The 15,332-nt window shown below is 32.0% G+C and overlaps 2 protein-coding genes across 2 annotated transcripts; both read left to right on the top strand.

The window, feature by feature from the left end:
* The first annotated feature begins 1,701 nt into the window (after window positions 1-1,701).
* LOC108211368 (GATA transcription factor 25) lies at window positions 1,702-7,332 on the top strand. The gene is made up of 7 exons (XM_017382951.2): window positions 1,702-2,143; window positions 2,352-2,435; window positions 2,515-2,654; window positions 3,245-3,346; window positions 4,305-4,410; window positions 6,739-6,798; window positions 6,913-7,332. Exons 1-7 carry the CDS (start codon window positions 1,874-1,876, stop codon window positions 6,958-6,960), a joined length of 810 nt encoding a protein of 269 aa, XP_017238440.1. The 5' UTR covers window positions 1,702-1,873; the 3' UTR covers window positions 6,961-7,332.
* Window positions 7,333-11,701: 4,369 nt separating this feature from the next.
* On the top strand, window positions 11,702-12,457 carry LOC108212183 (uncharacterized). Its single transcript, XM_017383911.1, has one exon. It carries the CDS (start codon window positions 11,702-11,704, stop codon window positions 12,455-12,457), a length of 756 nt encoding a protein of 251 aa, XP_017239400.1.
* The last annotated feature ends 2,875 nt before the right edge of the window (window positions 12,458-15,332 follow it).

Consider the following 15,332-nt stretch of genomic DNA (forward strand, 5'->3'; position numbering starts at 1 on the left):
TGCCCCGGCCTACTATTATATGATTCGGTTTCTTGAAATTTGATCTGTAATTACAGGCAATAAGTTTACATAAGCATAATTATGGAGCAACAATGTTTGGACATGCATTGTTAGGGTAGTACATAACCTATACTAGTCATCGAGTGTAGACATACATTAGAACTTAGGAGGATGCTATATTATGGAGCAACAATATTTTTGCTGATATTTCGTCTATTTGGGAATATAAGAACCACCGCTCTGGCTTCTCCTTAGCTCGAGACAATTTAAATTACTATCATTATATTAGTCTATTCTGCCCAACAATGTTTTTGCTGATGTTTCATCTATTTGGGAATATAAGAACCACCAATCTGGCTTCTCTTTAGCTTGAGACAATTTAAATTACTATCATCATATTAGTGTATTCTGTCCAGAAAATGTCTTACAGTTTTCAATCATACAGTGTATTATCACAAATTATTATAAATAAAATGCAATTTGATATAATATAAGTTGAAGCAAAGTGAAGAAGAAGTTGTAGCACCACAAATTATTATAAATGCAATGTGGTTTAATATAAGTTGAAGTAAAGTGAAGAAGATACGAAACACTTAACGAGGTTCGATCCTAATTCTGTTTATGTACATATCTCTTATCAACTTGATAGGATATATATTCAAGATAAATCAATTACGAATAATAATATATATTTGTTTAACCCGTTCATCGAAAGTAACTTGCTATAGTACCTAGCAAATTGAAGAAGATAAAATTCATAATGTAGTATGGCAAGCTATTCTCAAAAATACATAAAAGTCAAGTTAAGATCTTCTTATAACCTGTCATTACTTGTAATCATCAAAATTTAGAATTTATATTGTCGAATAACATGTAATGTTATCTTTTTTTAAAAACAAGTAAACTCCATTAATTGAATTATTGAAGGAATAGTCACACAAAATAGACTCCAACACCCTGAAAGGAAAAGAATCAAAATAGTTCAGTGTTTCTTACGCACAAAGAAGACTAGCTATATTGTGAGTTATTGTTAGCTTGTCGTCGAACATGTTGAACTTTCGCATCACTACGTTGATGAAGGATGTATCTGCACCACTCGATACTACTCCCTACTTTCACATGTATTCATCAACAAATAGAAACAAAATATTTATAACATTAAATTCTATGTTTACGCGCGTAAAAATATATCCATAACGATTTAAAATTGTCATATCATAACAAAATTTTCTCATTAAGTCTTTCTATAATACATGTCATACGACTGTTATAATAAAAATAAAAAAATTACGGTATGACAAATGATCATGAAAGATAAAATTCTCCACACACTTGATCATTTATAATTTAAAATTTAACATAATATATTATAATTAATTGTTCTTAATTTTGAACAATATAAAGAAAGTTACACGGTTTTTGTTTTTAACTTTCTTTGTATTTGCAATATTTTATTCATAACAAACAATAAAACAAATTATTTATATCCTGAAACTAAAACAAATTACAAAAAATAGCTCTCCACTTTTGTAAAATTATTTTTTACACGCACATCTAAAGCACCTAAAAAAAGAAATCATCAATTACATTTATTTCAACAAACAAATAATAAACAAAAATATTTTACAAATACACACACCGAATTATGCATTCTCGTTTAGTTGTTCCATGAAATCTAGTCATTGTTTGTTCTTCTTGCCCATCCTTCTCCCCATTCTCCTTTGGCATTCCGTACACAAACACAAAACTCATAAAAAAAATAAAATCCAATAATCAAACCACACATTTTAATTATTTTTATCTCAAACACAGTTGTGTTTCTAGGGTTAGGGTTTAATCTATGTGATACTCAAAAACACACTCTCGATACAACATGTACAATCAAAACCAGCAAATTAACTATCCCAGCCACTACGACGCCACAGTCGCCGCAGTTGCCGCCGCACCGGTCGCCGATTCGCAACCGATTTCGTACGACGAGACGCATAACTTCGAAAACGGCGACGTTTCGGGTAATTACAATGGCGTTGCGTCGGCTCTTGATGCCGGTATGGCGTACGACGCCGTTTCGCACGCTGGGGATCAGCTGACGCTGTCGTTTGGTGGTCAGGTTTATGTGTTTGACACTGTTAGTGCCGAAAAGGTCTCGCCTTTTTCTCTTATTTTTTTCTCATACACTGGCGTTTGATTTTATATGTTTAGCTTTAAAGTTTGTTACTTTTGCCAATCCCGTGACTCGGTTTTGAAGTTTAGGCACAATTATGACTGTAATCAAAGTGTTTGTTAGGGTACTATTGGATTTGTTAGGTTTGCTGTAATTATTTTAAGAGTTGTTGTCGATTTTTTCACAGGTTCAGCAGGTGCTTTTGTTATTAGGAGGCTGTGAACTTCCTTCGGGCACACAACCTGCTGATATTGCGTACAGGAATCCTCCGGTAGTATTGTAGTTAGATAAGTATAGTTTTATTTTTGACATTGTTCTGCCTTTTATTCTAAGTGTGAAATGATCCTCAGGCACCGTATCAAAAAGATTATCCGCAGAGGTGCAGTGATCCGGAGAGAGCTGCCTCTCTACGAAGGTTTTATCAGAAGAAGCAAAACCGATGCTATGAGAAGAAAATTAGATATGATGTGCGCCGTGAAGTTGCTGTAAGGTACGTCTATTTATTGCTTCATGATGTCTGTTCAGGTTACGTGTCCAAGACGGAATCATGAAATGCTTTAGATTGATGATTCATTTGGGGGGGGGGGGGGGGGGGGGGGGGGGTGTACATAAATCTTATAGTTGCCCCTGGCATGAAGAAGTCTGAACTCTGAAGGAGTAACAATGAAGCAATATCTTGTTGTATTTTTGGTTTCTAACAGATATTATCAGGATATAGATCTCATGTTAAATATTATTGTCTCTTGCATGCCAATTTTTTGTCGGTAAATGCAATTCACGGATCTCTATTTCTATGAGTGTTTTTAGCACCTTACGTCACAGAACTGATACGTGCAATAGAACTGATACTAAAAGCTGTAAAGCATACTTTCGATGGTGCAATAATTACTTGTGCTGCTTCAAATTTGTGGAATCTTATTTATTTATCCGCCCGCAATTTAAATTTTTATTTTTTAATTATCAAATCATTTATGCACAAAGGAAATAAGGTAAGAATAGTTTTGGTTGTTTCGCTTTTTATATTTCATAGTATTTAAATATTTCTGAAATTAATCATTTTGGGAACCTGTTTCTTATCAGGATGCATCGCAAGAGGGGTCAATTTACTTCTAAAACATCAGAAGGCTCTACCGTTTCGGATGCTGATGATTCTAGGCAAGAAGATGGCACACAAGAGACACTGTGAGTTATATATACACACACACATATAGACATATAATTGTTGTAGATTGGTAACCAGAGTCTGTTAATTGAGATAAAACTTGGGAAATTGTGCCTTTACATGTACAAGAAGTGGAAAAGAAGTTTGGGGTATGAGTTTGGTCTTGTTTTCATGTATTCTCATATTGAAACTTATTGGTGTAGGTTCTTTTTTCATGTATTTTCAAATTTATACTTTTGATTTTAAGATTTAAATCTTCTAGCTTATATGTGTGTGCCTATACATGCTTCTTAGGTAAAAAAGTGTCCTCTTTTCCCTAGTTGTTTACTCTTTCCTGCATTTATGTTTAAATGTACTTTTGGACAATTTTTAATCAAATCGACCAATTTATGACCATTAAATTCTTATATTTTTTAAATGCAAAATAGGAAAATGATAAAAATATGAAACTGTATGTAGTATACTGTTCTGCAAGTACTTAATGTCAAATTATCAGTTTTTAGTCGATCTGACCAGATCTATGTACAAAGGATATTTACATAGGATCGGCAGAAGTAATTGTATGAAAGTCTGCATGTAGTTGGTTACTGTTTTTTTGCCCGGAATGCGCTGGAAGTGTCAACTTGGATACGTGTTCAAGTATTAGACTCGATAATGTGTTGTAACTTTTACATGTTTGGCCTATAGTATGTGTCCATACCCATATTCAGGTGTCCAACACGTGTACTTGAGGCAAAATGAAAAGTGTGATCACTTTTTCTGTCAGCTTTGCAGTCAATCTTAGTCTTTAAGTTGTGAAAGTGGCATTGGGCCCTTGTAATAATTTTTAAGAAAAGGTGATATACTTTCATAACAATAGAAGTGACTTGTGAAGATGGGCTAGTCCATTATGTAGTTCACAAGCTGTCTATTTTCCTCTTTATAACTATTTTCACTATACTGATTTGTACTTTATGTGCAATTTGTCTACTTATCTAGGTGCCAGCATTGTGGCACCAGTTCGGAATGCACCCCTATGATGCGGAAAGGGCCAGATGGCCCAAGGACTCTTTGCAATGCATGTGGGCTTTATTGGGCACAAAAGGTATATTCTCGTAATGAAATTATTAGAATTTCTACATGTATGATGTCAAATCAATCTAGCAGGCATGTAATTTAGGTACAATACTACAAATTTTATATTTTGCTCTTGGTCAAATTCCCCTAGATTTAAAATACAGAGAAACAATAATAAAAAGTAAGATTAAGTTGTTCAGGATTCTTCGACCGTGTTTGTTTCAAAGGGATTATAATACCTGGACTATAACATTATCTGTTATAAATGTTAAGATATATGATTCCCGTTGCTCAGACTCGGTACGGAGTGTCGGATAAGACACATATCCCAGTGTCGGATTCAACGCTCATAAAAATTGCGGACACTGTCCAAAGTTTGGACACGAGTACAGGGACCGGGACATGGTAAAATTTGAATAATTTTGAATAATTATAAATTTATTTATTGCATTTAATTCAGTTTATATCATTTGCATTATCATTGTGTATATAATTTTAAAAACTAATTGATCATTATAAATTACTAAAAAGTACATGTTCTCATTGTAAACAACTGGTATTTCATATTTTAATGATATTAATAAAAACACAAGTTCACGTTTGGTCGGGAAACAGCTGTACACAGTTATGTAATTAAATAATGAATCTGGACAGAGACCTATCACCCCATACATTCTTTACACAATATACATTACAGTGAATACGTTGTTCTTTTCTCTTTCGTCTTGGGTTCTCCGAGTGGAACCCTCCCTCTTCATTTCTTTCAAATCTCTTCTTGTTCTTATGCTTATATCTTTTACTTGATCCCAAATTTTTCTTTGCAAAGTAACAAAGTTTCTCCCATGACCTTGGTTTTCTCCGGTGACGGAAGAGAAGTGTCCAATTTATATTCATATCTGGGCTAATTACCGGAAGTTATATCTATATAATAAAAATTTTAAATATAATAAAAAATACCTATATTTTATATTATTCATTTATTATATATTGTTTAAATTAAAAAATATTAAATTTTAATCTATTATTAGTTGATTTGAAAGAATAAAATAGTATTTGTTTATTAATTTTAATTTAAAATATATATTTACTAGTAAATTATTATTATTATTATTATTATTTTATTTTATTTTTTTTTTATTTCGGGTCGGGTCTGGGTTACCTGTGCTAGTGCGGGTTCATGCTCGGTCTGACAACATAAATTTGACATGACCACGACCAGAAACCCGTAGTTGCCAACCCTGAGGCTGGAGTTCTCCAGAGGTCAAAACAATTTACAATACAAAATAGGAATGGCAGATTTTAAATTATAAGCTCCACTCCACCCCTACGAATTACAATAACAAAAAAATACCATATTTACATCTTATAATTCTTTTAACCTCGTGATGTTATCTGATGGCACTCATGCACAACAAGCTGTATAAGATAATATTCCAGGGAATATAATAATCCCATAATCAAGCATACCAAGACCTCTTCATACTTTGAAATTAGTGGTCGAAACATGTTTAGGAGGATGAAATAAGGTTTTAAAATTTTAATAAATTGGAGAGACCTGTATACTTAGGTTACGAATTACAGTACCAAAACCCATCAGTTCTTTGTTTTCCTTGACTTGATTTCTTTTTTTCCCTTTACACTATATAATACCCGACCCTGTGTCGCACCCTTTGGCGCACGTTTATCATGTAGTGGTCTGACCAAGTCATTGTTAGGATTTGATAAATCCCGACTCCTGAGTATGTTTTCTAGCTACTTTTTTTTACTTTTTGTATAATTGAGGCAAATCTAAGAACAGCATATTAACGAGATACAGGGTTGTCTAAAATTTTAAGCTCGAAGCTCAGCTTGACAGAAAATTTGATAGGTTCAAACTCGGCTCAAAAGCTCAAATCGATTTGACTAGAATTGACAAAAACTCGAATTTGATATTTTTGGTTCAAGTTAAATATATAAATAGAGACTTGATGGACTCGCGAACCTCACGAGCGGAGTAATTTGAAACTCGAGCTCGGTTCGGTTATCGTCGAACTGGAATTCAAATATTTTAAGAACCGAACAAGTAGTTCACGAACAGTTTACTCATTGTCATTCACGTTACATCATGATTTGAATCAGAAGAGAATTTCATGAAACGGTACAGTAGAACACGGAGATTATATTGATAAGTGTTTGGCAGGTTGCCTCTGTTAACTTCCAGTATAATGTCATCCTAGAGATGTCATTTTTATACTTGTAAAGTATCCTAATACTATGCTCAACGTGTTTTGTAGTAAATTGATGTCCGTTATGTTTGTGTAGATATAGATATTTGTTATTTCTGTAGTGAATCATTTTTTTGGTAAACTTGATGCAGGGAGCACTGAGACATGTTCCCAAGAAATCACGTGATCACCCTCTGACTCAAACTGAACAGGTATAGGCATAAAGTACCAAAAAAAAGACTGATCTGTTTTTCTTATTGGTCGTGTGCTACTTGGTTGCACTTTTAAGCTATGTAACTATTTGCTGCTCTTCTCCACTTCTTTAGGATGAAGTTGACAAATCTAAATTTGTTACCCCGGTGTACACTCAATAATCAACGCACCTTTCGTGATGGCGATTAATGGGAAATAACTGTTGGAAGTTCTTGAGGCATGGCATGGGGGCAGCTCAATCCAGTTGCCTCTGACATCAGTAACTAAGAGAAGGTTTTATGAAATCAGATGTACAGATAAGTCCAACAAAAATGAGTCGTTTTCTGTGTAATACTCTAGAGTATTATGTTACATTAAATTAGGTAAAACTGAATTATGGCAGCTGCGTTATTATTTTCTTATGCATCGGTTAGCTAGAAAACGGAGGATACCTATGGTGATGCAGTGACAGTAATATTAAAACATAGTTGGATTAAAATCTAAAAGATCTTATTAGGATTTTCCCTTAATACAGCATAACTTATTACTTTATAGCTTTGATATATTATTTTCTGTTTTAGCCTTACAAAGTTATTTTGAATTATCGGGGGGATAAGATTGCCGTCAGTTTATCTTAAATTCATAGTTACATTTCAGATTGGCAAACTGTATCTTTTGTTTGTCCTTTCTAAAAGTTACAGTGACCTGCTGCATGCTAATTTCTTTAAGGAGCAGCTCTTTTCATAATGCGGTTTATTATGAAAGATGTATAGTTCGGCATAAACATGAGATGAGTATTATTTAAGAGAATGAACAAAGGTGATACCCACTTAAGCTTATATGTACAGTTCTCAAATTAAGGAATGAATGGAGTATATATCGGGGAAAGGTGCAGAAATAGCTTTGAAGCTCTGATTTAGCATTTACAGAATGGTTCCTAACTTCCTATCATGCATATTTCAGAATCTATATGGGAAGTAATATATGGCTTAAACAAAAAAAGTAATATATGGCTTAAACAAAAAAACTGAAATCCGTTTGCTCCGGAGATGGTCATCTACAGACTACAATGTACCAAATATCTACACGCAACTAAAAAAGTTACATAACCTGTCCCATATGTGTGGTGGACAAATAGGTAAAATTGCATAATAACTCGACTCTTTTTCGCTTTTAACTTTTAAGACACACAGTCACGACTCAAGAGTATACTATTTCCACCGAACGATGCGAGTAAATATTCTCCAAGGCATTAAGAAAAGAACATTACTCCCTCCGTCTCAAATCCCTTTTGAAATAAACACGCATTTTAAAAAAAAATTGATTAGATATAATTTTATCTCATATATTATTAATTAGTGCATTGATAAGTGAGAATAAAATTGAGTTTTAAAAAAAAACACAATAAATACAGGGATTTAGTGCATTGAGAAATGAGAATAATGTTGAGTTTCAAAAAAGTCACAATTAATAGGTAGATAAATTTGTATTGAAAGGAGAGAGGGACAAGTATTTTAGGACAAATTTCTTTTTTCCAAAAGAGACCTATAAATTGAGACGGAGGTAGTTGTAAATACTCCCTATGTCCCCCTCATTTGTTTACAGTTTTTTCATACTACTCGACATGTATTTTAAAGCGCATATAAAACATAGTTCTATAGATTATTTTTAATTTTTTTCTTTTTTGTATAAAAATTTAAACATCAAATTATTATTCAAAAGCAAAAAATGTTCAAAATAATTTATCAAATTACGTTTTACGAGAGCATTAGAATACGTGTCGAGTCTCCGTCCCCCAATGTAAACAAATGAGGGGGACTGAGGGAGTATATTTTATTCCTTCATCTCAAAATAATAACTTATTATTAAATTTATCTAATTTTGACCAGCGATTACACATATTATATATTGAATAAATTCCTAATTATAGATGTTAGGTCCTATAAACTCACTATATAAGATGATATAGTGATCACAATCTGTAACACAGTATGACTATATAAGAGATTGAAAACAATAAACTCTTATTCACAAAGCTTGAATGGTTACAAAAACTCTCTCAGTGATTTATATATTATCACTAAGAGCTGCTAGGGTTCTTAACAATGTACTCTCAATAACTCAACTCCTATAGAGTAACCCTAATCTGTGTTTATATAGACACAGTTACAAAATCAATCTCTGATTTGATATCCTATAAATCAGCTATGTATTCTATCAATCAAAGATTGCCCCAGTTTTCTGTTTAGTTTCCATAGTCAGCAAATCACTCCTCCGCTTCTATCCTTCCTTGAAGTATATCCGCTTCTGAGCTCTTTCCACGTGTAAACTCTGACGAGTCTTGACTATGTAAACTCTGATTAGACTTTATCAAACTCTGGTCAGACTTTACTAAACTCTGATCAGCTTCATCAAACTCTGATCAGCTTCCAGTTTAAACTCTGATCACTCCTGTTCTAAAACAAACTTTAAGAACATTAGTAATCATCAATTATATCTAACAATAGACAATTTAACCGTTGAAAAATCAGACAATATTATTATTTTGAGATGAGAATAATGCGCGGAAATGGTGAACTTAAACACCGTGCTCCATGGAAGGAAGTAACTTTCTTAACTCTAATCTCTAACTTGTTCTGCTTATACAAACACCAAGTAACTATATTAATTCTTATTGTCTACTCCAGGACAAGCAAAAAACGATAACTAATACTTTTTTCTTAAAATTAAAAATATGAAAAATATTGGTTAATTATCAAATTCATCACTGAAGTCAATAAATGGTATCAACTTCATCACTGATCTCCACGGGGTCTCAAGTGACTCATTAAACTCGCTTAATGTTATCAAACTCATCACTGCCGTTAAAAAACGTAACGGAATGACAGATTGTTTGTTGACATGGCACATTAATAAAAAAAACCGAAGAAAAACAAAAGAAGGAAAATAGAAAAAAAATAGAAAATAGAAAGAAAGAAATAAAACAACCAAAAGTAAAAACATACGTCAACAATATTATTTGTTTGTTTTTGAAGATTTGAACAATGTGTGCTGCTTGATATGTTAAATTTACATATATGTATTTTCATGTTTTTGATTGGTACAAGAAACTCTAAAATAAATGGAAGTGTTAAAAACCGAAAATAATTTCTTTCTGTTCATGAATCTCTAGATTATTCTTAAAATTTAAAAAAAGTTGGTGATACTAAAATGAGTTAATTGCAATTGGCACCCCTTTGGTTTCAGCATATTGCACATTGCACCTAATAGTTTTGAAAAATACACTTTGCAGCCCCAGACTTTTAACCCGTAGACACTTTTCATTCTTTTAGTTAATTTCTGCTGTTACCGTTAACTTTTACAGGGGCATTTTGGGAAATTTAATTATATTTAATTAAAATCAGATTTTTATTTAAACTTTTTGATCATCTAAACGATATTTTTCGAAAAAACTTAAAGAACGAAAGTTGTAGAGAATAAAAAGATATTCTTAGAACTATAAGGTTCAATATTTTCGTAATTTTTTTATAAGTATTTTAAAAAAATTCAAAAATTAGCAATCTTGTAAAAATGAACAATTGTTTTTAAATAATTATTTAAATTTTGAACCTTATTGTTCTGAAAAGATCTTTTTATTCTCTACAACTTTCGTTCTTTAAGTTTTTCCGAAAAATATCGTTTAGATGGTCAGAAAATTTAAATAAATGTCTGATTTTAATTAAATATAATTAAATTTCTCAAAATGCCCCTGCAAAAGTTAACGGCAGAAATCAACGGAAAGGGTGCAAAGTGTCTACGGGTTAAAAGTCTGGGGCTGCAAAGTGTATTTTCCAAAACTATTAGGTGCAATGTGCAATATGCTGAAATCAAAAGGGTGTCAATTGCAATTAACTCTATTAAAATATTTTGACTTTTTTCCCAACTAAATATAGTCTAATTTTTATCTCAAGTGGGCTACTGTAATATTTTACTAGTGCGAAGTAATCGGGATTGTAAAATTTTAAAAATATTTTTTTTGCCAACAATAATATCAACATAAATAAAATTTATTAAAATTGAAAACATTTCAATATTATTCAAAAATAATTATAATCTTAATAAAAAAACATAAAAGTTGATCATGGCTGTTTAGTTAATTATATCTTAAAATTAAGTTCCATGCATTTATTTAGATAATTATATCTTAAAATTAATTTAATAAAAAGATTGCATACTTTATTTTTATATAAATTTCAAATTATGTGGCATGCCACATGTCAAACCCTACGGCAAATCTTTCATCCGTTTACATGTCCGTTATTTTTTTTAACGGCAGTGATGAGTTTGATATCATTAAGTGAGTTTGATGAATCACTTGAAACTCGTGGAGATCAGTGATGAAATTAATATCATTTGTCGACTTCAGTGATGAGTTTGATAATTAACCCGAAAAATATTATTTGAAATTAATCGGGAAAAAGCTTAGTACATAAATATGTATAGATAAATAATAAATATATTTATACTATCGATTTATAATATTAAATAAATTATGAAAACTACAATTTTTAAGAAAAAAATATAATAAAATCAGTTAATATTATAATATTAAAACACTGATAAACTAATATTAAAATTTAAATTTATAAATTAATTTCGAACTATACTCTCGTAGTTTTAAGTTGATTATAGTTATATCAAATTGGAGTATTATTAACAAGGAGATAAATGAGAAATTGAACCCGGACCACATATTCTCCGAGCAATTCGCGTGGAGAAGACGATTTCTTTGGGACCAAGCAAAGCAAGCCACGTTTCTCACCCAATAGAATCGCAGGAAAACGACACGTACCTCTACTTATAAATCCCAGTAGTGAATTCATTTATTTTCATATTATTATCATTTGAGCGAAACCAAAGGAAAAAAACAATCAATACTTGAAAATGGCGATCAAATCTGCTGTGAGTTATGTAATCAGCGAGGAACAAGATGGATTCGTAGCCGTTGATTTTGACTTGATCAACGGTCACGATGATGAGATTCGCGACTGGGAGATCGTCGACGATTGTTCTTCGATTGGCGAAAACAGCGATGATGATGTTGAATTTACCCGCTCCGTACAGTCTGACGAGTGTTCGTCGGATGAAATCGCCGTCGAAGATTTGGATTCGATGCCGAATTATTCGCCGGAGATGTTCGGTAGTCGCCATCGGTCAACCGCCGCTGATGGTGACGTCATCGAGTATGTACAAGGCGAAGAAGATGAAGGTGCCGGTGATTCGAGTGATAATTTGTGTGAAAATGGAGAAGATTTGCACGAGTTATTCGCCGGCGAAGATTCGAAGTCGGTGCTGGAAAATATAGTCGATGATCGGGAAATTGACACCGTCGAGTCGATGCCTCCGGTTATCACCCGTAACCGTCAGGTGTATCATGAATTGCTTTCTTATCGAACGTACCGAGATTATGATTACGATTATAGTTATGATCGGCGGGAGGAAGAAGAAGTTGATTATGATCTAGATGATGAGTTAGTTCCGTACAGCGCAAAAATGAAATTAGGGCGTGAAAGGATGAGGAAATTGGGGAAAAGGTCTTGTAGTAAGTTGGTGAAATCGAAAAGATTGACTTATAATGACAACAAGGCTGGTTGTGTTCGCGGAAAGCATGGACTTGGATTGAAGCATAGTTTGATTTGATCTGACGGATGGTGGTTCTGCGTTCATGTGGTTCGGTTTCTAGACTTGATGATCTTGTTTGGTTTATGTAATTAGTAGCTTAGAGTAATTTGTTTATGAATTAGGTATCAGTTGTTGGTTTCAGATTCAGTGTACATTTGGGGTAACGATCATGTTTATCTAATGAATTTCATTTCAAGTTGATTCGAATTTGTTACTATAATGTTTCATGTTTGTATCTTGGCTTGAGTCCTACTTGGACTGATTATCATCTTGTTTGTTTGATTTGCGTTAATATTTTTTTAGTTAAAACAGAGATCATACATTAAATTTGTGTTTAACTCATGTTGTCAATTTTATCCTTTGCGGTTTCATTGTATCTAGTTTTTGAGATACACTTATTCTTTCAAAGGACAGGACATGATTGGTGCACAATGATCCCTTTGTATGTATTCTGAAAGGGTGGAGTAACTAGGGCATTGATACATTTGATTATTTGGCTGTGATCGACGAAGTGAATTGGATTTATATGTTGTGGTTTTCAGTAGAGTTCAGTGGACAGTTTGAAAAGGAGTGTAGTTCATGCCCTGATAAAGATAATTAGGATTGTCATGTCACTGGTAAAAGATAGGGATGTTTAATTTTTTGCTTTGGCTATATGGTGGGAGATGGATGCATGTGTGGTGGTTAATGGTGATGGAGGAAGCGGTCAGGTTCATGGGGAAGGACTGGACATCCTTTTTTTTCTGTAGAAACCTCTAAATCTCATTTGTAAGTTATAACTTTAAGGGATTGAAATAGAGGAGAATCACTGATCTGACTTGGATGGGAACTTAAGGGTTGGGGGTATCCTCTTTAGAATCTATTTTCTATAAAAAAGATTAAAAGAAGAAGCTCCAAATACAGTCTGAGTTTCTGTTTATCGAACTTGACCTCCAGCCTTTTTTGAAGAAAGCCTTTTTCTTATCAAAACAAGTTTGAGCTCAATTGTGAATGGAACATATATTTTGTCTTTGAACTCCAGCCCGGTAATTAAGCAGTCAAAGTTACATTTCTATTCGAGTCGAGTTTGAGTTACTCTAGCAAACTATTGTTAACCTGTTGAATTTTTGTTTTGGTCTTGCTTGTTCCCAACCAGGATTTGATCCAAACCAAACCTCGTCACCATCCAAATTCCAGGCCATTTCCTACAAATTTGAACTCAAATTGATCTTGAAAAGATTAAAACAACATTTCTGTAATTTTCGCGAACAATTACTTTGTTTTATTGACTTGCAATAATATCAAGGCTTGTCTTCTTCGAAAGCATGGACTTGGATCGAAACACAGTTTGACACGAAGATAACTATCTGATATGTTTTTTCATTTGTGGACATGACAATTTGAAGAGCTTCACAAGTTATACTCAGACTCATGGGCTCGTTCACTTGGATGGAATGAAACGAGGAGAGAATGGAATGAAAAATTATATAAAAATTTTATGGAGAAAGAAGAAAATATGAGCTAATAGTGACTAAATATGAACGAGTTCAATTTTTTTGATAAAGATTGTAAAGAAATATGATGTAGAGATGGAATGAACATTCCGTACATGTAAACATGTGGGATAGAATTCTAGTTAAAATAGTAGAAATGGAATGATCGAAAGAATGAAAATTATATACATTTTATTTGATCAACACCATTTTGAGTACAAAATTCATTCCAGTCTTCCTTCATTCCATTCACTCCAAATGAACACAACCTAAGAGTATAAACTTGGTATCTGTTTAAATACTCACCTTTTTTTTCTGTTTCCATTTTGGCATTTGAATTACCTATGCATCATAGTGGGTGTTTGGCAACACTTATTATAAGTGTTTTCGGGCTTTTTTTTAGCACTTTAAGCTGCTTCTGTTTTTTAGGTAGTGTTTGGCAAAAAAAAAGTTGATGTGTTTATTTTGGATTATTTAAGCCAGAAGCTGAAAGTTAGAAATGCTAGCTTTTTTGGACTTTTTTTAGTGATTTGCATTTTTTTATGAAAAATTTAAAATTTTAATTTGTAATAAACTTTATTTATTATAGAAGTTTCTTTTATTTTAATAATTTGAAATTTTTTTAATTTATAAATTTAAATTACCAAACACATAATTGACTTATAAATAAAAGTTACCCAAACACTTTTAATAACTTATAAGTCAAGTTCACTTATCACTTATAATCTATTTCTTATTTTATGTAATAAGTCATTTTTTTTAAGTTGCGCCAAACGGCCCGATAGTATCATCGATGATACATTTTCTTTGAATCATATGGAAAAGTATTAAAACTATAACTAAATTTGAAATTATTTAATTATAGCACTAAAATTTTGTTTTATAATTATTTATTATAGATTAAGATTTTGTCAAATTAATAGACTTATATAAAAGCATGGTGAACAATAATAATAAAATTTATTATTGTTTGTACAAATAGTTTTAACTGCTAATTACTTACATCAAATATCAAATATATATTAAAAGCTGATATGTAACTAAAAATATATATTAAAATCTTAAAAAACTTTTTAAATATTTTAAATATATTTTATAGATTCGTTTTTATTAACTATTGCGATCGTAAAATCCAAAACATTCATGATATCCAATAACCCAAAAGTTCCCGAGAACACGCGAGAAATCTCGAAAGTTCTAAATTAAACTCTCCTACCTAATATCTATATATAGTAAAATATATAAATACAAAATCTTGATTAAAAAAATATAATATCTTATAAATGAGGATACTGATAAATGCACGTCCTATATTCATACGTGCACACTTTAATTTCATTTTAGATTATATTACTCTTCTTTTGCCCAATAATGATACGATAAATACAATTAAAATTGTATTCATATTGTTTCAAAAATAA

Source organism: Daucus carota, chromosome 3 (genome assembly GCF_001625215.2).
Source record: "Daucus carota subsp. sativus chromosome 3, DH1 v3.0, whole genome shotgun sequence".
NCBI lineage: Eukaryota > Viridiplantae > Streptophyta > Magnoliopsida > Apiales > Apiaceae > Daucus > Daucus carota.

Bases quoted from the DNA above. Each gene is read 5' to 3' on its own strand.
- LOC108211368 (XM_017382951.2), top strand. From the start codon at position 1,874: ATGTACAATCAAAACCAGCAAATTAACTATCCCAGCCACTACGACGCC. The intron at 2,655-3,244 runs GTACGTCTATTT...GTTTCTTATCAG, and splicing joins CGCCGTGAAGTTGCTGTAAG to GATGCATCGCAAGAGGGGTC. The intron at 3,347-4,304 runs GTGAGTTATATA...CTACTTATCTAG, and splicing joins GATGGCACACAAGAGACACT to GTGCCAGCATTGTGGCACCA.
- LOC108212183 (XM_017383911.1), top strand. From the start codon at position 11,702: ATGGCGATCAAATCTGCTGTGAGTTATGTAATCAGCGAGGAACAAGAT.